Here is a 25,494-nt window from a genome sequence, read left to right on the forward strand (position 1 = left end):
TTATCTCCATTGTTTCAGCTGGCTGCAATAGAACTGGAAAAGGTATGCTCCCCAACAGGACTTCATCCCAATGTTCACTGCACCCAGGGGTCCTGAAGCTCACCCATTTACAACATTAGGATCAACTTCATTGAGAAAGATAATAAGTAACTGGAATAAAGAAATAGAAACATAAAAGTAAATGCAGAATGCCTAAATTGAAAATGAGATTAAATTAAGTTTAAAGTAAATATCAGTAGGAAGTGTGGGATGAATCCCAGGAGGGTATGGGAAACAAAGGTGGAGATAGCTGGGACCCTGACACAGACTTGTAAATGTGATTGGCCACTGGTGAGTTCCCCGAAGGGTAGTTTCTCTATTCAAGAATCCAGATAATTGCAGGCCAGTGAGTTTTAGGTAGGGCAGTGCTTGAAAACATTTCTGAGGGACAGGTTGAATCTACATTTAGAAAGGCAGGGCTTGATTAGAGAAGGACAACAAGGCTTTGTTGATGTGAGTCCCTGTCTGACTAACTTTTTTTTAATTTTTGATTTTTCACACTATAAACCACATTTATCAAGATACATACATTTTCATTTTCAAATATATACAGTGTCGTTTTCTCCCCCCCTCCTCTTCCCATACCACCCTCCCTACCTCCCCTCCCATTCATTTAAAGTTCAGAATCAAAGATACATTAAACCTGTCAAACAATGTTGTCACTCAATAAAAATAAACAAGAAATTCCACTGAGTCAGTTTTTTTCATTCTCTTCTCCTTCTGTCATTTTAGGTGGTAGATGTCCCCGGTAGGTTTTCTCTATTATGTTTCATGTATGGCTCCCATATTTGTTCAAATATTGTAATATTATTTCTTAAATTATATGTTATTTTTTCTAATGGAATACATTTATTCATTTCTATATACCATTGTTGTATTCTCAAGTTATCTTCTAATTTCCAGGCTGACATAATACATTTTTTTGCTACAGCTAGGGCTATCCTAACAAATCTTTTTTTGTGCACCATCCAAATCAAGTCCAAATTCTTTGTTTTTTATGTTACTTAGGAGGAAATCTCTGGGTTTTTTGGTATATTGCTTTTTGTGATTTTATTTAATATCTGGCTTAGATCTTCCCAAATTTTTTTCACTTTCTCACATGTCCAGATTGCATGAATTGTTGTTCCCATTTCCTTTTTACAGCGAAAACATCTGTCAGATACTGTTGGGTCCCATTTATTTAACTTTTGAGGTGTAATGTATAGCCTGTGTATCCAGTTATATTGTATCATACGTAACCTCGTATTTATTGTATTTCTCATAGTTCCTGAGCATAACTTCTCCCATGTTTCCTTCTTTATCTTTATCTTTAGATCTTGTTCCCATTTTTGTTTAGTTTTACCATTTGTTTCCTCGTTCTCCTTTTCTTGTAGTTTAATATACATGTTTGTTATAAATTTTTTGATTATCATTGTGTCTGTAATCACATATTCAAAATTGCTTCCTTCTGGTAACCTCAGACTGTTTCCCAATTTGTCCTTCAAGTAGGTTTTCAGTTGGTAGTATGCAAACATTGTATCATGAGTTATATTATATTTATCCTTCATTTGTTCAAAGGATAATAATTTATTTCCCGAAAAGCAATTTTCTATTCTTTTGATCCCTTTTTTCTCCCATTCTCTAAAGGAAAGGTTATCTATTGTAAAAGGGATTAGCTGATTTTGCGTCAGTATTAGTTTTGGTAGTTGGTAATTTGTTTTATTCCTTTCTACATGAATCTTCTTCCAAATATTGAGCAGATGATGTAATACTGGAGAATTCCTACGTTGTACCAATTTTTCATCCCATTTATATAATATATGTTCAGGTATCTTCTCCCCTATTTTATCTAGTTCTAATCTAGTCCAATCTGGCTTTTCCCTTGTTTGATAGAAATCTGATAGGTATCTTAATTGTGCGGCTCTATAATAATTTTTAAAGTTTGGCAGTTGTAAGCCTCCTTGTTTATACCATTCTGTTAACTTATCTAGTGCTATCCTCGGTTTCCCCCCTTTCCATAAAAATTTCCTTATTATTTTCTTTAACTCCTTGAAGAATTTCTCTGTCAAGTGTATTGGCAATGCCTGAAATAGGTATTGTATCCTTGGGAAAATGTTCATTTTAATACAGTTTATCCTTCCTATTAGTGTTAATGTTAAGTCTTTCCAATGCTCTAAATCGTCCTGTTTTTTTCATTAGTGGATAATAATTGAGTTTATATAGATGGCCGAGATTTTTATTTATTTGTATACCTAGGTATCGCATTGCTTGCATTTGCCATCTGAATGGTGATTCTTTCTTAAATTTTGAGAAATCCTCATTATTCATTGGCATTGCTTCACTTTTATTTGCGTTAATCTTGTATCCCAACACTTCTCCATATTCCTTCAATTTCTTATGTAATTCTTTTATTGATATTTCTGGTTCTGTTAAGTATACTATAACGTCATCTGCAAATAAACTGATTTTATATTCCTTGTCTTTTATTTTTATCCCTTTAATTTATTTTCTGTTCTTATCAGTTCTGCTAGTGGTTCTATGGCTAACGCGAACAATAAGGGCGATAGTGGGCACCCTGCCTTGTTGATCTGTTTAAGTTAAATTGTTTTGATATATATCTATTTACTGTCACTTTCGCCAATGGCCCCTTATATAATGCTTTAATCCAATTAATATATTTCTCTGGTAAGCTGAATTTTTGTAGTACTTTGAATAAATAATTCCATTCTACTCTGTCAAAGGCCTTCTCTGCGTCTAAAGCAACCGCTACTGTTGGAGCTTTATTTCCTTCTACTGCATGAATTAAGTTAATAAATTTACAAATATTGTCTGTTGTTCGTCTTTTTTTAATAAATCCAGTTTGGTCTAGATTTACTATTTTTGGTACATAGTTGGCTAATCTGTTTGCTAATAGTTTAGCTATTATCTTATAATCTGTGTTAAGTAGAGATATTGGTCTATATGATGCTGGTGAGAGTGGATCTTTCCCTGTCTTTGGTATTACTGTAATTATTGCTGTTTTGCATGAATCTGGTAAGCTTTGTGTTTTAGTAATCTGGTTGATTACTTCCAGGAGGGGAGGAATTAATAAATCTTTAAATGTTTTATAGAATTCTATTGGGAATCCATCCTCTCCTGGTGTTTAATTATTCGGTAGTTTTTTTATTATCTCTTGTATTTCTACTATTTCAAATGGTTCTGTTAATTTATTTTGTTCCTTTGTTTGTAATTTCGGTAGTTCAATTTTAGTTAAAAATTCATCTATTTTGTCTTCTTTCCCTTCGTTTTCAGTTTGATATAATTGTTCGTAGAATTCTCTGAAGTTTTCATTAATCTCTGTTGGATTATATGTGATTTGCTTGTCTTTTTTCCTTGATGCCAATACCATTCTCTTAGTTTGTTCTGTCTTAAGCTGCCACGCTAGAATTTTGTGCATTTTTTCTCCTAGTTCATAATATTTATGTTTTGTCTTCATTATGTTCTTCTCCACCTTATATGTTTGTAGTGTTTCATATTTTATTTTTTTATCTTCCAATTCTCTTCTTTTAGTTGTGTCTTCCTTCATTGCTAATTCTTTTTCTATATTTGCTATTTCCCTTTCCAACTGCTCTGTTTCCTGATTGTAGTCCTTCTTCATCTTGATTACATAACTTATTATTTGCCCTCTGATGAACGCTTTCATTGCGTCCCATAGTATAAACTTATCTTTCACTGATTCTGTATTTATTACAAAGTACATTTTAATTTGTCTTTCAATGAATTCTCTAAAATCCTGCCTTTTAAGTAGCATGGAGTTTAATCTCCATCTATACATTCTTGGAGGGATGTCCTCTAACTCTATTGTCAATATCAGGGGTGAGTGGTCCGATAATATTCTAGCTTTATATTCTGTTTTTCTAACTCTGTCTTGCATGCGAGCTGATAACAGGAATAGGTCTATTCTGGAGTATGTTTTATGTCTACTCGAATAATATGAATATTCCTTTTCCTTTGGGTGTTGTTTCCTCCATATATCCAAAAGTTGCATTTCTTCCATCGATTTAATTATAAATTTGGTTACTTTGTTCTTTCTGTTAATTTTTTTCCCAGTTTTGTCCATGTTTGAATCCAAATTAAGATTGAAATCCCCTCCTATTAGTATGTTCCCTTGCGTGTCTGCTATCTTCAAAAAAATATCTTGCATAAATTTTTGATCTTCTTCGTTAGGTGAATATACATTGAGTAAATTCCAAAACTCTGAATATATCTGACATTTTATCATTACATATCTCCCTGCTGGATCTATTATTTCCTCTTCTATTTTAATTGGTACATTTTTACTGATTAATATAACTACTCCTCTAGCTTTTGAATTATATGACGCTGCTGTTACATGTCCTATCCAATCTCTCTTTAATTTTTTTGTGCTCCATTTCAGTTAAATGTGCTTCTTGCACGAATGCTATATCAATTTTTTCTTTTTTCAGTAAATTTAGCAGTTTCTTCCTTTTGATTTGGTTATGTATTCCGTTAATATTTAAAGTCATATAGTTCAACATAGCCATTTCATACTTTGTTTATCTTTCCTTTCTGTTTCCTCATCATCACCTTTCCTTCTTATCCATTTCTGCTTTCTTGTTTTCAACACTTTATAAGACAACATTTCTAAAACATCAAACATTTCCCTAAAAAAAAACATTTCCCTTATTCTCCTGTCTAAAATTTCTTTAACCCCACTATCCCCTCCCCTTCCTGAGTTGCCCTTTATCCCTTGTCGGGCAACCACATCTCCCCTCTCCATTTGGATTTGCGAATTCACTCACAAGCGTCAACTGATTTCGCAGTGACCGTAACTCCTCCCCACCCAGGCCCCCCAGAAAAGATTTTAATTTTCATATACAACAAAGGTCACTCTCTTAATTCCCTCCTTACTTCCTCTCTTCCCTTTCTTTCCCTTATTAATTCTTATCTATATTCTATATATTTTCTTTTAAATACACATGCACTCATGTACACACATATATACATACACACACATATATTTATATACCCATATACACACATATATATAGTTCATGGTCATTTTTGCTCTCGTTACATATCTTCCTCTCTCTGTCTGTTTTGTAGTTGTTCTGCAAATTTTTGTGCTTCCTCCAGATCCGAGAATAGTCTGTTTTGCTGCCCTGGAATAACTATTTTAAGTACCGCTGGGTACTTTGGCATAAATTTATATCCTTTTTTCCATAGGATCGCTTTTGCTGTATTAAACTCCTTCCTCTTCTTCAGGAGTTCAAAACTTATATCTGGATAGAAAAAAAAATTTTGACCTTTGTATTCCAGTGGCTTTTTGTCTTCTCTTATTTTCTTCATTGCTTTCTCCAATATATTTTCTCTTGTTGTATATCTTAGGAATTTTACTAAAATGGATCTTGGTTTTTGTTGTGGTTGTGGTTTAGGGGCTAATGTTCTATGTGCCCTTTCTATTTCCATTTCTTCCTGTAATTCTGGTCTTCCTAGGACCCTGGGGATCCAATCTTTTATAAATTCTCTCATATTCTTGCCTTCTTCATCTTCCTTAAGGCCCACTATCTTTATATTATTTCTTCTATTATAATTTTCCATTATATCTATCTTCTGAGCTAACAGCTCTTGTGTCTCTTTAACTTTTTTATTAGCTTCTTCTAATTTCTCTGTTGTCCTCTACTTCCATTTCTACAGCTGTTTCTCGTTCTTCCACCTTGTCCACTCTTTTTCCTATATCTGACATGACCATCTCTAATCTATTCATTTTTTCTTCTGTACTTTTTATTCTCCTTTTTATTTCACTAAATTCTTGTGATTGCCATTCTTTTATTGATTCCATGTATTCTTTAAAAAAATATATATCCATGTACTTGCCCTTCCCTCCTTCTTCCATTTCTGTGTTCTTCCTCTTCTTCTTCCTCTGGGTTGGTCATCTGTTGTTTCTTTGATTTCCTTTTACTCTCTTCTTTCTTGTTCTCGTTATTTTCTATGTTCTCCTCTTGTTGTTGTGCTGTGGCTGTCATTCTCAGCTGTAGAGATCGACTCCTCAGCTGTTCCCCCTCCCATCAGTGTTTTTTTTGTCTTGCGCATCGTGCATGCGCGACTCCTCGCACATGCACGGTTGCGCACTTTTACTTGGCTCCGCGAGCCATTTTTGTAGTCCCGAGCTCGGGACTTCGACTGACCTGAGGGAGCGGGCTTCTCTCTCCACAGCGGGCCTCCTCGGACAGGTAAGGCTTTCACTTTCTTCTGATGTCTTTTCTTCTTCTCTTCTTCCTGTTGCTTTCGACTTATCTTTCTTCGTTGCCATTTTATTCCCACCTTTACTTTCACTTTATTTTAATTTTCGTGCTTGTGCCTTTGTGTTTTCTGTGTTTTTTTAAAACTTTTTCGGAGAGGGCTGGAGTTCCCTGACCGGCCACTACTCCATAACGGGTCTCCTCCCCCTGTCTGACTAACTTGACTGAGCTTTTTCTTTTGAGGATATAGATGAGGGCAATACAGCTGATGTATCCTGCATGGAGTTTAATCAGGCCTTTGACAGATCCCAGATGGAAGACTGGTCCAAAAGATTCCTCCAGGTGTTCTGGTTTTCTCCCAACCTTCAAAAAAACAAAATGAATGGGGATTATAGGTTAATTGGTGTATTTGAGGAGCACGGGCTTGTGGGCTGGAAGACTTGTTAATCTGCTGTATGTCTAACCAGTCTTTGATATATGTTTGTGACAGAAAGTTGGAGTTGAAGATGAGAGATAGCCATCCATTGTTTTATAAGGTTTTGCCAGATGCAAATCAGTCCTTACAAGAATAATGCAATATTGCTTGTACTGTGCTTGGAACTACTGTATATTAATCATTTCAGGAACTATGATCTCTATATCAGGACATTAAGTCATGAGTCAGATATTAGATGATCCTTGGAGCTATCACCGCAAAATAGACAGCACTTGCTTCAGCAATTCCAAGGGCGTGTGTCTCTGATATTCTGAATGTACTAAGATGTACAAAAGTTAAAGTTTCAATTACATCCATAAAACAAATAATAAAAGTTTATGACACAGTATTGTCATGGTAAATACATGTTTATAGAATTTAGAATCACAGAATACCACAGCACAGAAAACAGGTCATTTGGCCCTTCTCGTCTGTGCCGAAACATTATTCCCACTAACCTGCACCCGTTCCATAGCCCTTCAGACCTCTCCCAACCATGTATCTATCCAATTTATTCTTAAAACGATGGGAGAAAGATTTAAATATACAAATTCAGGAGGAGATTTGGTCAAAATTACATTTTGAAACTGTGACAAAGATTGAACCCGAATTTATCACATCAGATGGCAGCTCGTTCCACGTTCCCACCACTCTCTGAGGGAAGATGTTCCCCCAAACCTTCCCCCTTTCACCCTAAAGCCATGTCCTCTCATATTTGTCTCTCCTAATCTAAGTGGAAAGAGCTTTCTCACATTTACACTATCTATACCCCTCATAATTTTGTAAACCTCTATTGTAATCTCCTATGCTCCTAACCTGTTTAATCTTTCCCTGTAACTCTTGAAGACCCAGTAACATCCTAGTAAATCTTCTCTGCGCTCTTTCAATCTTACTGATATTCTTCCTGTGGTTTAGTGACCAGAATTGCACACAATCTTCCAAATTTGGCCTCACCAACGTCTTATACACCTTCACCATAACATCTCAACTTAGGGTTGAGAAGAAATATTTTGGCGTCTTTGCCTTCATAAATCAAAGTTGGGATGTTATGGTGAAGGTCTACCTGTGATGCCTCTTTCAGGAGTTACAGCCTCAATTCTCTTACCTCCCTCTATCTCTATTTTTAACTCCTCTAATTGAAACCGTCTGTCCATTTCAATCAGTTCCAAGTCATATTTTCTTTGTCTTCCATCATCCTCCTTCCATTTTTCAGCTTCCTCTAATTCATATATCCTCCGTTTTTCATCCTCCTCTCTTTGTTTTTCAGTTTCCTCTGCGTCATATTTTTCTCTCTGCAACTCAAAGTTCTGTTTCTCTCTTTCTTCCAACACCCTCCATTTCTCTTTGCCTTCTTCACACAATTTCTCCAATTCCAATTGCAATTCAACAGATCTATCGTCCGGAAAATTTTCTGTCTTTATCAACAAATTTTCCCTCACCTAGTCACTATAATCCTCTGTATTTGTATTTTCCTCATCCAATGCTTGACTTCAGTCAGCTTTAATACTTTAGTAATAACCATCAGTTCCTCTTTCCTCTTGCTCTGCAGCTCTGCAGGTGATGGTTGGACCAAGTATGTACGAACATCCATTGCTACTGTTTTCCACACACACAAGTTTTAAATTCGGTTGGAAAAGCCATTTAACTAATAAATCACAAAAACTCCAAAAGTTTAAGATCCCAAAACTCCAATTTTCAATCTGAAAAAACAATCCCCCAAATGTTACAAGCCCAGAGGACCCCAAAACCCAGCAGCAATAGAAATTCACCAAGGCAAATGGTTACTTAAACAAAAGTTGCTTTAAACATGAAAACAGGATCAAATTTTTAATTTATTTCTATAACCTCCTTCTAATCCTAAGCGCGCGCGTATGTTATGTGTGTATAAGTTCAGAAAAGTTATTTGATTCACAGTCTAATCTCACTTCTCACTCCTCCAAGTTCACTGGTATCAGGAACTTCTTATACTGGACACAGAATTTAACATTTATGAATCTTCACTAGGCTTTGGTGCTTGAAAGGTGAATGGTTAGCACTCAGAAAGATTCTTGTCAGTTTTCAGAGAGAGATTTGTTACTCATTGGACACAAAATGATTCCTTCCAATCAGCAACTTCAGTGTCTTGCCGACAAACTTGCCCCATCAGGGTTTTCCAGATGATAACCTCTTTCTTTCAGGTAACTACAGAGCTCCTTGTCTGTTTCCCTTATTTCAAGTGAAACATTATACAGCCAGCCATCTCCTATTGTATGGACCACAAGGGCTTTGAACAGGCTGAACTAAGAATTCAAGACCCATCTTCAAAATGGGGTTTTCCACAAGTTTGCCAGCTTGTCCTGTTCTAGTCCCAGCTGCTGCTGCTGAACTGTAGAACTGAATTCTCTCTCTCTCTCTCTCTCTCTCTCTCTCTCTCTCTCTCTCACACACACACACACACAAACACACACACACACACACACACACACACACACACACACACACACACTCATAAAACCACATGACCCTCTTAGAACAGCCAAATGCATTCAAACAGACTGCAGCATGGGACCCAATCTTCCGAGTCCGTTCATCTGTTGCTTTCCAAAACAATAGTCCATTACTCCACAGCATGTCCAATTAACACGTACTTGTGAAGTCCTTATGAACATTCTTCAAAGTTTTTGCAAAGGCACCCAGAGCCTGGACAGTCTGGCTTGAGCCAAGCTTTGTATTTTAAATGAGATCTGTTTTGAAGTGTTTGTATTTATTTGTGACCTACACTAAAAAACCTGCCACAAAATTTATCTCCTTTACAATATAAAATATAATCTGTCACAGATGCAAGGTTCAAGGTTCATTTTTATTGTCATGTAATAATACATTAAAAATGTAACATAGATGATATATTTTGACGTTTGCCTGCTGTAAGGCAAAGAGGTGCCATTAGTATTTCCTGGCTCCCCTTACAGTACAAGGGAAATGAGAGTTTCTTCAGAGTACAAGCCAATGAGAGTCCCTTCAGAGTCACTGAGCGTCCGTGGATTCGCCTCCAGCGCTCCCGCAGCCTCTGCAGCCGCACAGAGTCCTGTTCAATCCAACAGCCGCCTGAGCTCCAGATCCAAACCTCCGACACAATCAGGAGGCCTTCACTGCCCAAGGTCCTTTGGATGCCCTTTCTGCCCTCAGCACCCTCTTGAATCCTTCCTCCTTGCTCCCACTGACCTTGTGAGTCCCCAAACTGCAAGTCACCTGCAACCTGAGTGGGTCGTTCGGCCGCTGAGTCCCTCGCTGGTCCACCACTGCGGTCACCATCCTGTAGGGTCCCTCAACCACTTCTAGATCCTCACTGGTCTGCCACCATTGTCCTCATCCTAATAAGTTGTCTTCTCCGCTTCGTAACAGGAGATGTTCTCCCCATTTTGAAGGCCCTGTGCCAGTCCACTGGCCCTGGCATCTGCAGCCCTTCATAGCTGCTGCCAAGCACAGGCACCGCCACCTAGTTTAGTAGGTTAAGCGGTCACATGGAAGTACTGTTCTAAGTGGGACAGCTGTCAGAATCAGAATCAGGATTTATTGTTATGAACAAGACATGAAATTCGATGTTTAATGGCAGCATCATCGTGAAGTCATTCATATTATAACCATCTTACAACATTCCTATATAAAACATAATAACAGCAAAAATAGAGCACAAAAAGTGAGGCCGTGTCTTCGGTTCATTGACTATTCAGGAGTCTGATGGCAGCGGGGAAGAAGCTGTCCTTGTGCCGCTGAGGGCTCACCTTTAGCCTCCTGTACCTTTATCCCCGATGGTAGAAGAGTGAAGAGGCCATGGCCTGGGTGGTGGGGGGGGGGGGGTCTTTGAGGATAGAGGTGTTCAACAATGGTTCAATACATAAAGCCTGTATATCTACATTTAAAACCTTAACTCCCACGCAGAATTTGTATTAAAAATGAGTAGCCCACTGTAGCTGTAAATTGAAGCTCTGGTTGGTTCTCTGGTGCTTCTATCCCAGATAATGTAATCTTAAAATCCTATGAAGACATGTTCACGATGTCCCCAGGGAGGGCACAATTGAGAAACAAATCTTGAACAGGGATCTGAAAGAGGTGAATATTACTCTGTTTTCTGCGCAGGTCCCTCAGCTGCATGTACTGGACGAGCCCCTGCAACATCCCCTCACCCCACTGGCGGGAGCAGAGCGCCAGGTAGCTCTCGAGCTCTTCAAGTTGGTGAGTGCTAGTTCTCACAAACCACTCGCTCACATCAGCTGTAGCTGGATTAATCTTTACAAGGGGAGACATCTGGATGAAGTGAGGGAGGGAGGGAAGTTTAGGGGAGACGTCAGGGGTAAGTTTTTTTTAACACAGAGAATTGAGGGTGTTCGGATTGCCTTGCCAGGATATGGTGCTGGAGGCTGGAACATTAGAGGCATTTCTTAGGCCTTCCCAAGATCGTGTTATATGGCGAGCTCTCCACTGGCCACCGTGACAGAGGTGCACCAAAGAAGAAGTACAAGGACTGCCTAAAGAAATCTCGGTGCCTGCCACATTGACCACCGCCAGTGGGCTGATATCGCCTCAAACCGTGCATCTTGGCGCCTCACAGTTCGGCGGGCAGCAACCTCCTTTGAAGAAGACCGCAGAGCCCACCTCACTGACAAAAGACAAAGGAGGAAAACCCTACACCCAACCCCAACCCACCAATTTTCCCTTGCAACCGCTGCAACCGTGTCTGCCTGTCCCGCATCGGACTTGTCAGCCACAAACGAGCCTGCAGCTGACGTGGACATTACCCCTCCATAAATCTTCGTCCGCGAAGCCAAGCCAAAGAAGAAGAAGAAGAAGGCCCATGTATGGAAGAAAAATAGAGGGTTACGGGATAGGGAAGGTTTGGTACTTTTTTTTAAAGGAATATATGGGTTGGCACAAGATCGAGGACCAGAGGGCACTTAACACGACCCTTCTGCTACTTTGATTTGTTTCATTCACCTGTGCGCCATGAGAAGATAAAGCTGCATGAACAGGTGAGCGGGGCAGGTAGGGAGAGACCTATGGTCACCTCACACAGGAAGAAATGACCTTTGTTGCAATTTGTTTTTAAAAGCTGTCATAATGGTGTGGATAAACAAGGGAGCAGAAGTTGATGATGAGTTGGTAACTAAGCTGCCCATCCTATCAATCACCTAGGCTCCGGCCATCCACCCGTCCGAGCTCCCAATGCACTGGCCACCTGCCTATCTGAGCTCCCGACGACTCCGGCTGAAAATGGTGGTAAGTCTGCGGCCAGGGTGTTGGGAGCTCAGATGGACGGGCGACTGAGGCCAAAAATAGAGGGTCGACTTTTACTCAGTTTTAGCTTTCCTTTGGGTTCTCCAGTTTTCTCCCATATCCCAGAGATACCTTGGCAGGCTCATCAGCTTCTGTAGAAAGATATACTCCTCAAGGTTGTTAATAGCAAAAGAATCAGAAAGAATGGGTATGAGAGAGATTGAGTAACTAAGGCAGCGGGGGAATGAGACTGATGGGATTGTTCCACTGGGAGCAGAGATGGAACCCAAAGGACTGAATCGCCTCCTCCTGCATTGTAATCCATATATGTTGCCTATAGCTGAGCTTCCTGGTGAAGCTCGTGATGTTCTCTGTACGTCTGTTCATTTCTGGCTTTCCCAAATGTAGAGTTGTCATTCTATAGAACCATCAAACACACTTTTCCTTTTTCTCTCTCTCTCTCTCTTTCTCTTTTTCTCTTTTCTTCTCTCTCTCTCTCTCTCTCTCTCTCTTATCTATTTCTCTCTCTCTCTCACCATGTATTGCACACATTTTAAAATTTCCCCTTTCTCTTTAGGTTCTGCGGTTTCAACAAGAGGAATTCCTCCAAAGCAGGAAGGAAATCATCCTTGGGAATTATATTGTGCAGAAGGGATTATCCAATCCCAGACTGCTGGATGAGATCTACTGCCAGCTGGTGAACCAGACCTGGAACAACCGAGACATGCAGAAGTGGAAACAAGCCTGTCTGCTGATGGCCACCTGTCTGAGCTGCTTACGGCCTTCACCCGAACTTGAGAAGCATCTGCTCAAGTGAGCTAATCGTGCCTGGGTTAGGGTGGTGTGTGGATAGTGCCGGAGTGGACAGTGGCAACAAAACAGGTTGACCTTTGGGCTTACTGCGACTTTGTGAATGATTAACCGACGGGGCGGGGTGAGCAGTATCAGTGCAAGAAGAGAGAATTATTGACATTGTTACGAGTCCAGAGAACCCCAAAAACCCAGCAACAATAGATATGCACCACGACAAAGGGATACTTAAACAAAAGTTGCTTTTAATGATCTTTGAACATGAAAATAGAATCAAACTTTAACATATCTCTATTGACTCACTTAATCTACTTAACCCCCTTCTAATTCTAAGTGCACATGTGCATAATATGTGTGTAAGTTCAGCAAAGTTCTTTGGTTCACAGTTCAATCTCACTGGTTGCAGGCAATGCTTGTACAGTGCACAGGAGTTAACATTAATAAAGTTCACCAGGCTTTGGTGATTAACAGGTAAATGGTTACCATTCAGAAGGGTTCTTGTTGATTTTCAGAGAGAGAGATTTTCTTCTTCCAGGACAGCCACAACTGATTCCTTTTGAATCAGCCACTCCGGTGTCTTGCTGACGAAACTTGCCCCCTTCAGGGTTCTCCAGATGATAACCTCTTTCTTTCAGATCACCACAGAGTTCTTTTCTGTTTCTCCTATTCCAAGGGAAACACAAGACAACCAGTCGTGTCCTGTGACCAGGCTGTCTTCCAAAGTTTACACCGGGCATCTAACCCACAGACTGCACAAGGAGCTTCTACCGGGCATCTAACCCACAGACTGTACAAGGAGCTTCCACTGGGCATCTAACCCACAGACTGCACAAGGAGCTTCTACCGGGCATCTAACCCACAGACTGTACAAGGAGCTTCCACTGGGCATCTAACCCACAGACTGTACAAGGAGCTTCTACCGGGCATCTAACCCACAAACTGTACAAGGAGCTTCCACCGGGCATCTAACCCACAGACTGTACAAGGAGCTTCCACCGGGCATCTAACCCACAGACTGTACATGGAGCTTCCACCGCAGCATTAGGCGATGAACCAGACACTGTTTAATTTAAAAACACTAATTTTATTTCAAACTATTAAACTATTCTTAACACTAAATCTATCTCCAGATATGTGCAGGTGTGTGTGTGTGTGTGTGTGTGTGTGTGTGTGTGTGTGTGTGTGTGTGTGTGTGTGTGTGTGTGTGTGTGTGTGTGTGTGTGTGTGTGTGTGTGTGTGTGTGTGTGTGAGATATACCCATACCATTACAGTCCAGAAAGATTTTTTCAAAGTTCAGTCTTTAACTTCAGTGTTGAAGCGCAGGTCTTTGAAATTTGGTGCCCAGATTTAATGTTGAACTGATGGGACGACTGGAGTTGTGGCTACTTCAGACTCACGAGTTCTTCATGTGTTGCCTTTGAAGAAACGTCTATCCACACGAGCCGTGGCACGGGCTTGAACTGGGCGGCCTCTACAAAGCTTCCAAGATCCTGGCACCGGTCTCTCCAAGTACCTTCACTGCTAATTACATTTAAAATGAACAGGTCTCTCCAAGTGACCTCCAGTGTTATTCACAATCAAAATGAAGCACTTTGCTTCCCAAAAGACCCTCCTGGCACAGGTCAATCCACCAAAAAGGCCCAGTCATTCACGGAGCATGCTTTGCTCTGAATTCCACAGAATGACTGACCTCAAGAGCTGCTTCCAAAGGGCGTGTTCTCTTCAGCCGTCAGCATGGTTCTCCCTTTACAAAATCAGAGTGTCTTTGCAAATGTATTAAATTCTGGAACAGACTGTGACAAACCTTCCCTCAGATCTTCCAATGTATCAAATTATTGCTGGGCTGTGAATTGTGTGGTGCTTGTGTGAATGTTAAATGTTTTTTTGGTGACCATTCAGTCCCTCCTGTCTATACTATCCCTTACAGTGATAATCCCATTTGACTAAAAAAGGAGCTCGTAATATTTCTAACTCTCCTAGCATCTAACCCACAGTTCTGAACAAGGATCTTTGCCTGGTATCTAACCCACCTGGTATCTAACTCCCAGTCTGTACAAGGAGCTTCACCTGGTATCTAACCAACCTGGTATCTAACTCCCAGTCTGTACAAGGAGTTTCACCTGGTATCTAACCAACCTGGTATCTAACTCCAAATCTGTACAAGGAGCTTCACCTGGTATCTAACCAACCTGGTATCTAACTTCCAGACTGTACAAGGAGCTTTGCCTGGTATCTAACCAACCTGGTATCTAACTCCCAGACTGTACAAGGAGCTTCACCTGGTATCTAACCAACCTGGTATCTAACTTCCAGACTGTACAAGGAGCTTCACCTGGTATCTAACCAACCTGGTATCTAACTTCCAGACCGTACAAGGAGCTTTGCCTGGTATCTAACCCACATTGGAACAGGCTTAAGTGTGGCTGACTACTCAAAGTGAAAGGAGATTTATTCTGTGACTAATCTACATTGTATCCACCAGCAGTGTTTGATGTTGCTCATTGTTGTGAGTATATGGAACAAGCTGTCAGAGGAGGAGGCAGAGATGAGTCCACTTAAAACATTTAAAAGTTATTGGGTCAGATACGTGGATTTTGTGAGGAGTTTGAGGAGATTCGGTATGTCACCGAAGACTCTTGTAACCTTCTACAGTATTCTGGCTCATTGCATCACTGTCTGGTACATAAATACCAACTCTCAGGACAAGAAGAAACTCCAGCGGGTTGTTCACTCGGCTGACGACATCATGGGCACCGAGGACATTGACATGAGGTGGTGTCTTACAAAAGCAGCCTCTGTCCTCAAAGACACCCCACCACCCCAGACCATGCCCTCTTCATTCTGCTACCATTGGGGGAAAAGGTATAGGAGCCTAAAGACGAGCACTCAGCGGCACAAGGACAGTTTCTTTCCCACCGCTGTCAGATTCCTGAATAACCAATGAACCAACGGCACTGCCTTAATATGTCTTTTTCCTTTTTCTTGCACTATTTTTATTAATTTTGTAATGTGGTTTATAGAAATGTTGGCCCTGTGACGCTGCCTCAAAACAACGAATTTCATGACAATAAAATCTGATTTGATTCTGGACAGGACAGGTTTAGAACAACACAGGCCAAAAGGATTAACTCAGGTCGGCAATGTGGTTGGGATTGATGGGTTGGGCCAAAGGGCCTGTTTCCCTGCTGTCAAATTCCATCACTGTTGTTATCGGTGATGGAAATAGTTTATTGCTCTTGTCCTATTCTCCATCAAACAAACAGGTGTAGGGGTAATGGTTTGCCTGCATTTTACTCATATCTTGATGAAGGGCTCAAGCCCAAAGCATTGGTTATCGCTGTTGGAACTGCAGAGTTTTACCAGCATTGTGTTCCTGGTTGTGCATATGCATTAACACAGAATGACAATATGCCATTGTGTTCACACAGATACGTGTCGGATCACATCATGGAAGAATACAGGGCTCTGTGTCAACACAAAGCCCTCAGCGCCATGCAATGCATCCGAAACAGGACCTTCCCTCCCACCCAGCTGGAATGGGCAGCCAATCACAGGCGAGGACAAATGGTGCTGGCTATCCATGTCTCTCATGGTATTTATATGGATACCATTATATCACTGACTCTGCTTGTCATAATGGGCGTTTTCTTAATTATTTGGTAAAATAATGTTAATTTGCAATTCTCTCCTGCACCTCTACGCTCATTGTGAGACAAGTCCTTAAGAGTTCCCCTTTGGATGCTGCAAGGCATTGAAGTGCTTTGGATAGGATGTTAAACAAAGGTTCAGCTGTTTAATGCCCTATAGCTGTCGAACATTCCACTGCACTCTTCAAGGAGATGCAACAAATCTCTTTTTAGATTTGTAACCAAGAAGCAGATTCACCGAGTATTGGTGTCGTTCTGATCGGGGGGTATCATTGCACTGCATGAGATATGAATCTTGCTGGGTGGAGTTGCCGCTGAAATCACTGTCACAGCAACAGTGGGTGCACTTCAAGGGCACTTTGTGAAACTCGGTGAACAACGGATGAAATAGAAAACACCGAAATTTATGAGGAATGTGTTGCGTCACACTGGGTTCTCATCCACACCACTTTGGACCCGTTTCCACATTTTGCTCAGCTTTCCTAAAACAAATGCCCATGTCCAAATTTATGATGGAAAATCTCTACAAAAGTATAGAAATCAAACTATCCTTTATTTAACCTAATTAAAATCCTTCAGAATGTCCATCATCCCCAGCATTTTCTCATTTCTCGTGTATAAATAAGTCTTTAGTCGCTTCATATCAGTGGCTCCCTGTTGAACTTTTTCCATAACAAAACAAACCTCTCAAACATCAATTGCCCAATGTCATTAGAGCATAATACATGATTAGCCTTCTCTTGACTTCATAATCACATTTTTAAAATCTATGATGCCAAATGCTTTAGTATTTTGATTGATCTGTTCTTCCTTTTGATTGGCTGGAAAGTGCTCAGAAAATATGTGTAGAAACAGAACCCCTGTCACATCAGTGAATATATATGTGGAACACCCCAAAGTGTCAGGTACCACACTGAACACCAGTCCCAATTTCACTCCTGCACATGTTGGCTTAGAAATGGAGCGGGGGGAGGAGGGGTTTCACTTGTAGATCTTTTTCAGTTCATTTAACTTTCTTTCACTAGAGGAAACATTTGCCACAGAGGTGGAGTCGTGGACAACGGGAGAAGAACTTGGAAAATGGATTTTAAAATTCCGGTATGTGAAAATGTGAAGGAGCCATCCAGTGTACAGATATGCCCAAGACCAGGCACATAGTGGAGACATACGTGTCGATACAGCCAGTGCAGTGAGACATACAGAATGTAGCAAATACAAATAGTAAAAGGAATTTGTCCATTGGTTACAACTTTAGCAGAGGGATTTTTATATAAGGTATTAACCTAATTAATAAATATAGATCCAAAACCAAATTTTCCTAATAGCTTAAATAAATAATTCAATTCTAACCTATCAAAGATCTTCTCAACATCTAACATTACTGCCACCAATAGGTCACCCTTCTTTTGAGATAAATGTATTAAACTAATCAATTTAGCAACATTATCGGCAGATTGTCATTTTTAATAAAGCCCATTTGATCCATATGAATTGAATTTGGTAGATACCTGGTCACTCTATTTGCTAAAATTTTGACAATAATTTTATAATCAGCATTTAACAAAGACATTGGCCTGTAAAACTCAGTTTTTAACAAATCTCAGTCTTTCTTGGGTATTACAGTAATAATTGCCTTTATTAAAATTTCTAGTAGAGAATGAATTTCCACTGCTTGTTTCAACACCTCCATAAAAGGAGGTATTAACAAATCTTTAAATAAAATTTGGGCAGTAAACCATCCTCCTCTGGTGACTTAGCACTTTGCAAAGAACTAAGTAGCTCACTAATTTCTCTTGTCATAAATGGAGCATCTAGATCTTTTTCGATTGTGACAATTCCAAGTAGATAAATTTATTTGAGACAAACAATTGTCAATTTTAACCTCATCACTATTAGATTCGGGATCTATATAAAATTTAAAAAAACTGTAAATTAATCATTTATTTCTTGTGGCTTATATGTAATCTTCTTAAAATTCTTTTTAATAGTATTAATTGTTCTAGAAGTTTGTTCTGCCTTTAATTACCAAGCAAGAACTTTGTGAGCTCTTGCTCCCAAATTATAATACTTTTGTTTAGTTCTCTCAATTTTTCAGTTCTATAAGTCTGAATCATATTATAATAATATTTCTACATTATTAAACTTTTCATTTTTTCATCAGAAGCCTTTTTCTGCAGATCCTTTTCCAAACTCTCTATCTCTCTTTCCAATTGGGCAATTTCTTTAGTATAATCCTTAACTTTAGCTGAATAAGATTATCTGACCTCTTAAATATGCTTTCAAAGCATCCCATAAATTTATTATCCACTGATTAAAATTTATTTCTAAAATTTCTTGAATGTGTTTTCTTATAAAATCACAAAAATCTACCCTTTTCAACAATGTGGGATTAAATCTTCATCTGTAAAATGATTTTTCAGAAATTAAACATGTCATCAAAAGTGGTGAATGATCAGATAAAATCCTAGCTTTATACTCTGTATGCATAACTCCTCCTTGTAAATGTGCTGACATTAAAAACATATCTATTCTCAAATCAGAGCCATGCCTATAAGAATAAAAAGAATAATCCTTTTCCTTCGGATTTAACCTTCGCCAAATATCTATCAAATTCAAATCTTTTATCAAAGTCAAAATCCTCTTTGCAATTTTAGTCCTGGTAACTGACTTCTGTGATTTATCCAAAATTGGATCAAGGTGACAATTAAAATCTCTTCCAATTAAAACTTTTTCATGAGCTTCAGCAAGATGCATAAAAGCATCATAAATAAATCTTTCATCATCAACATTAGGTGCATAAATACTCATAAGTGTCCATATCACTGGATAAATTTGACAATGTACCAAAACAAACCTCCCAAGCAGGATCCGTGACCACAGATTGAATCTTAACAAGTAGACCCTTATTAATCAAAATAGCAACCCCTCTTGTTTTAGAATTAAATGATGAAGTGGCTACTTGACTGACCCAATCTCTTTTTAATTTTGGATGCTCTTTCTCAGTTAAATGTGTCTCTTGTAAAAAAGCAATATCGATTTTCATTTTTTAAAATATAAGCTAAAACTTTTTTCTCTTAATTTCATTATTAAGCCCATTTATATTAAAATTTACAAAATTTAATGCCTTACAAATGGCCATTTCTTAAATCCAAAAATTAAAAACTCTCACTACCCTTCTTCCCCCCCCCCCCACCCATTGGACTCCCAACTCCATAAAATTCTTCAATTATATTTGACATCTCAAAGCAGAAATTAATAAAAAGAAAAAGAAAGAAAAACTGAAGAAAACCCTTAAAAAAATAAGTACTGAAAAAAAAGACCAGCAGTACTTCCATCTATAATACAGGAAGTGGCCCTTGCCACAAAATGGCACATGATCATGGAAGGAGAAGATTAAAAGAAAGTCTGCCCCTGCCAGACAGAATATGCCTGACTTAAATTAAAAGTTCATTTATAAATATAAAGAGCTTCAAGGTCTTTGTTCACTTGCTCATTGTCAATTTCGACCAATTCTTGTTGCTTCAACATTTGTTTTGCAACTTGCCCTGTCTCAGATCTCCCAAAAATTGCTGAGTAGCTAAACTCTGCACATCCATTCGTTGATTGGAAGAGAATTTGCAAATTCCAAAGCAACTTATAAAAAAACTGTCATTGCTTTTCTCCAGAAAACACTTTGCATATAGCTAGATATTGGAAAGAAAATTTATATCCTTTTTTCCGGAGAACTGATTTTGCAGGATTAAAAACTTTCTTCTTTTCATTATTGACATGGTTAAATTCGCATAGAAAAATACCTTATTATTTGCCACAGTTAATGGACCTTGGTATTTTCAGGCATTTTGCACCGCCACTCTTAATATCGTTTCTTTATTGATAATGATAATGTAAACATCTAGTGTGGTGTATGTCCTGGGAATGGTTTCTTTCTATTAGCCCTATGTGCTCTATCCAGTTCAGGTCCATTTGGAAAGTTCTCAGGATCCAGAATTTGCGGAATCCATTTTTGAAAAAAATTGTACTGGATTAGAGCCCTCAAAATCTTCAACCAACCGGACAATCTTCATGTTATTCCTGTGATTATGATTTTCCAATATGCCAATCTTTTGTAAAAGTTCTTTCCAAGCCATAACAGAGTATTTTATTGACTGTATCTTTATACTGTTCCACTTCATAATGATAGTCTTGAATATCATCTTCAATTTTTTAAAACTTGAATTTTAACTTTATCAACAGCTTTAATATATTTTGCCATTCTTCTTTAATACTTTTCACCCTTAACATATTCAGATTGTGCTTTAACATAACTTCTGACAGATACAAGTTGCAGATCAATATGTTGACACATTAACTGCATTTGGTTGATAATAGAGGTTTGCCCTTGAGCTTTCATACCTTGGGTTCTGGCTTCAGGATATCTGAATTGTGCACCTTCAATCCCTTGAATCATCTTTTTTCAAATTCTACTCCTGCTCCCTTCAATTCTTCATAAGCTTTTCCTTCCTTCCCTTTATCTTGGTCTTCATCCTTTTGTCCGTCTGAATCACTTTTAGCTGCTCCGAATTCAATATCTAGTTGAATCAGTGGTTGCGTCTGGCTGGCCACACTACTGACAACAGCTTTAGTTGGTTCAGCTGCTCCCCGTAGGGGAACCGCTTACTCCGTTGTGCTCATATACCAACTCTTGCGCCTGCACACTTGTTCCTGTAGTTCAGTCGTCTTCTTTCGGATTCCAGTGCCATCTTACCCGGCTTCCCGGAGAGGTGGTGTTGGAGTCATATGGATCCGTGCTGCCAGAGCGCGAGTCACTCTTGGGGGAGGAGGAACTTGAGCCCGAGGCTCCATTGTTAAGGTCGGCCCAACTTCTTCAGCTGTACCAACCTCTTTCGCAACTGCTTTCTTTGTCATTTGACTCTTTCCTTTCCTTGACCCCATGGTATATCGATTTGTGAATAAATTCCCAAAGTATAAGAACATTTGAAAGAAAAAGTATTTTTGATAATTTTTAAATTAATTCTGCCAGGAGAGGCATCTCCCACCTATGCCATCATGCCACCCCTGTCGTATTCTAATGCCTTTCTGCCTGTGTCAATCTGTGGCTGGATATTTACCCTTGAATTGATCTCCCCAGGGGGCAAGAGGATGAGCAGAGAGGTTGGACGGTGTCGATGTACACTGGCAAGGAGTGGAGAGATATGCCTGGCTGTGACTTTGTCATGGATCTCATCGCTGAAGTTGAAGCACTAAACTCATTCCCAGCCCACTCATCTACCTCTGCGATCCATTCACAAAATAATTCTCAATCCTATTCATTTTCTGAGGATGAATATGTGTGAGTATCTCAATGGCATTGGTTTCTCCATCATTGCTGTCATGGTGCAAGTCTAACCTGGTGGCTTGTTTGAACGATTGCTGCCTACCTATGTGAGAGGGGAGATTCCATGGATTAACACTGGAACCACCAATCACTCAAAGGAAAGTTCCCTCCTATACCATCCAACCCATCTCGCCCTGTAGGACCACATATTGAGCAAGGATTGAAGGCTTCTTGCTTTCCAACAATTGCTGCTCTAACTTCCCATCACTTGTTAGGATTCTGGAATCATTAACTGCTCCACCAAAATCGAAGCCAATCTCCAGTTGTCTCTATGACAGCTTATTGAAAGGTCTATCTTCAGTTACACACACAAGTTTTTCTCCAAGAATATGAAAAGGGATGATTGCTTAAACCAGTCTTTTCCATCTCACCTTAATTAGTTATATTCAACTACAGTAGCCAAACTGTTAAATGATTCCAAATATCCTTTGATGGCTCTGGTGTAATATAATCCCCATTCCACACAGTTTATTCCATTTATTCTCAGGTGACATGGTTAGCATAGCAGTTAATGCAATGCTGTCACAGCAACAGGAACCGGAGCAGGGTTCAAATCCAGCGCTGTCTGTAAGGAGTTTGTACATTCTTCTCATGTCTGCGTGGGTTTCTCCCAGGGGCTCCGGTTTCCTCCCACCATTCGAAATGTTCCAGGGGGTTGTAGATCAATTTGGCAGCACAGGCTCATGGGCCAGAATGGCCTATTAACGTGCTGTTTACCTTAAATTTCTACAGTCCAAGGAGAACAAAGAGCTTCTCCACTTAACGGAACACTTCATAGTATTGCTAGGGCAAGGAAGGAGGCCGTTCAGTCCCCTGTACTCTGCTGGGGATAAAATAACCCATTTTCCAGTACCATTTCCATGGCACTGCAGCACTTGGCTGTCCACATGCAAATCAGATGCAATCCTGGGTAAACCTCCCCTTTCCAAAGTCTCAGAATATCTTCATAAAATATAGACTCAAGAACTGAAAATAATACTCCATTTCAGGTAAGGAAATGACTAAAGATTCAGTATCACCTAATTATGTTTGATGTCTGATCCCACCCTCAGGGTAAGCATCAGGAACCCCGATATTGGACCTCCCTCAGCTTAGGGATCAGAATTTCCCTCAGGAAAAGTACCAGAATCCCTGGGGATTGAAACCTCCTTCAGGTTAGGGAACAGATCCTTGGGGAATGGAACATCCCTCAGGTTAGGGATCAGAATCCCTGGGGATTGGACCCTCCCTCAGGGTAAGGATGGGAATCCCTGGAGATTGGAAACTCCCTTGGTGTAACGACCAGAATCCCTGGGAAATGGAACCTCCCTCAGGGGAAGGACCAGAATCTGTGGGGATTGGAACCTCCCTCAGCTTTGGGATCAAAACCTCTGGGGATTGGAACCTCCCTTGGGGTAAGGACCAGAATCCATGGGGATTGGAACCAACCTCAGGGAAAGGACCAGAAACCTGGGGATTGGATCTCCCTCAGGGTACGGACCAGAATCCCTGGGGATTGGAACCTCCATCAGGTTAGGGATCAGAAGCCTTGGGGATTGGAACCACCCTCAGGGAAAGGACCAGAATACCTGGGGAATGGACCTCCCTCTGGTTAAGGATCAGAATCCCTGGGGATTCAAAACTCCCTCAGGTTTATAGATCAGAAACCTTGAGGATTGGAACCTCCATGTGGTAAAGGACCAGAATCCCTGGGGATTGAAACTTCCTTCAGGGACAGGACCAGAATCACTGCCGATTAGAACCTCCCTCAGGGAAAGGATCAGAATCCCTGGGGATAGGAACCTCCCTTGGGGTAAGGACCAGAATCCCTAGGGTTTAACCTTCCTCATGGAAAGGATCAGAATCCCTGGGGATTGGAACCACCCTCAAGGAAAGGACCAGAATTCCTGGAGACTGGAACCTCCCTCAAGGAAAGGAACAGAATTCCTGGCATTGCAACCTCCCTCAGGGAAAAGACCAGAATACAGGGGTTGAACCTCCCTCAGGGAAAGGATCAGAATCCCTAGGGAATGGAACCTCCTTCAAGGAAAGGAGCAGAATCCCTGGGGATTGGAACATCCCTCAGGTTTGGGATCAGAATCTCTAGGAATTGGAACCTCCTTCAGGTTAGAGAACAGAATTCCTGGGGATTGAAACCTGTATCAGGGAAAGGATGAGAAACTTTGCGGATCGAATCTCCTTCAGGGAAAGGACCAGAATCACTGGGGATGAGACCTCCCTCAGGGTGAGGATCAGAATCCCTGAGGATTGCAAATTCCCTCATTGAAAGGAGCAGAATCCCTGGGGATTTGACACTACCTCAGGGTATGGATGGGAATCCCAGAGGTTAGAGCTGCCTCAGGGAATGGACCAAAATCCCTGGGGATTAACCTCCCTCAGGGAAAGGATCAGAAGCCCTGGGGATTGCAACTTCCCTCAAGGAAATGACCATAATTCCTGGGGATTGGAACCACCCTCGGGGAAAGGACCAGAATACCTGGGGAATGGACCTCCCTCTGGTTAAGGATCAGAATCCCTGGGGATTCAAAACTCCCTCAGGTTTATAGATCAGAAACCTTGAGGATTGGAACCTCCATGTGGTAAAGGACCAGAATCCCTGGGGATTGAAACTTCCTTCAGGGACAGGACCAGAATCACTGCCGATTAGAACCTCCCTCAGGGAAAGGATCAGAATCCCTGGGGATAGGAACCTCCCTTGGGGTAAGGACCAGAATCCCTAGGGTTTAACCTTCCTCATGGAAAGGATCAGAATCCCTGGGGATTGGAACCACCCTCAAGGAAAGGACCAGAATTCCTGGAGATTGGAACCTCCCTCAAGGAAAGGAACAGAATTCCTGGCATTGCAACCTCCCTCAGGGAAAAGACCAGAATACAGGGGTTGAACCTCCCTCAGGGAAAGGATCAGAATCCCTAGGGAATGGAACCTCCTTCAAGGAAAGGAGCAGAATCCCTGGGGATTGGAACATCCCTCAGGTTTGGGATCAGAATCTCTAGGAATTGGAACCTCCTTCAGGTTAGAGAACAGAATTCCTGGGGATTGAAACCTGTATCAGGGAAAGGATGAGAAACTTTGCGGATCGAATCTCCTTCAGGGAAAGGACCAGAATCACTGGGGATGAGACCTCCCTCAGGGTGAGGATCAGAATCCCTGAGGATTGCAAATTCCCTCATTGAAAGGAGCAGAATCCCTGGGGATTTGACACTACCTCAGGGTATGGATGGGAATCCCAGAGGTTAGAGCTGCCTCAGGGAATGGACCAAAATCCCTGGGGATTAACCTCCCTCAGGGAAAGGATCAGAAGCCCTGGGGATTGCAACTTCCCTCAAGGAAATGACCATAATTCCTGGGGATTGGAACCTCCCTCAGGGAAAGGAGCAGAATCCATGGATATTGAACCTCCCTCAGGTGAGGAGTCAGAATCTCTGGGGATTGGAACCCCACTCAGGGAAAGGACCAGATTCCCAGGGCATTGGAACCTACCTCTGGTTAGGAATCAGTATCCCTGTCGATTGTAACCTCCCTCAGCATAAGGATGGGATTCCCAGAGGATTGGAACCTCCCTTGGTGTAAGGATCAGAATCCCTGGGAATTGGTACCAGCCTCAGTGATAAAATCAGAATCTTTGGGGATTGGAACATCCCTCAGGTTAGGGTACAAGATCCCTGGGGATTGGAACC

General features: G+C 40.6%; 1 protein-coding gene across 7 annotated transcripts in view; it reads left to right on the forward strand.

Annotated features, from left to right (window-relative positions):
* Positions 1-25,494, forward strand: part of myo15b (myosin XVB) — a 248,999-nt gene that overhangs the window by 133,478 nt on the left and 90,027 nt on the right. For all 7 annotated transcript variants that reach the window (XM_069929307.1, XM_069929308.1, XM_069929309.1 and 4 more), the window contains 5 exons: positions 10,852-10,947; positions 12,563-12,798; positions 16,224-16,387; positions 17,468-17,540; positions 21,571-21,771. In XM_069929307.1, coding sequence (XP_069785408.1) covers positions 10,852-10,947; positions 12,563-12,798; positions 16,224-16,387; positions 17,468-17,540; positions 21,571-21,771 — 770 coding nt within the window. The remainder of the gene's footprint in view (positions 1-10,851; positions 10,948-12,562; positions 12,799-16,223; positions 16,388-17,467; positions 17,541-21,570; positions 21,772-25,494) is intronic.

This window comes from Narcine bancroftii, chromosome 3 (genome assembly GCF_036971445.1).
Source record: "Narcine bancroftii isolate sNarBan1 chromosome 3, sNarBan1.hap1, whole genome shotgun sequence".
Lineage (NCBI taxonomy): Eukaryota > Metazoa > Chordata > Chondrichthyes > Torpediniformes > Narcinidae > Narcine > Narcine bancroftii.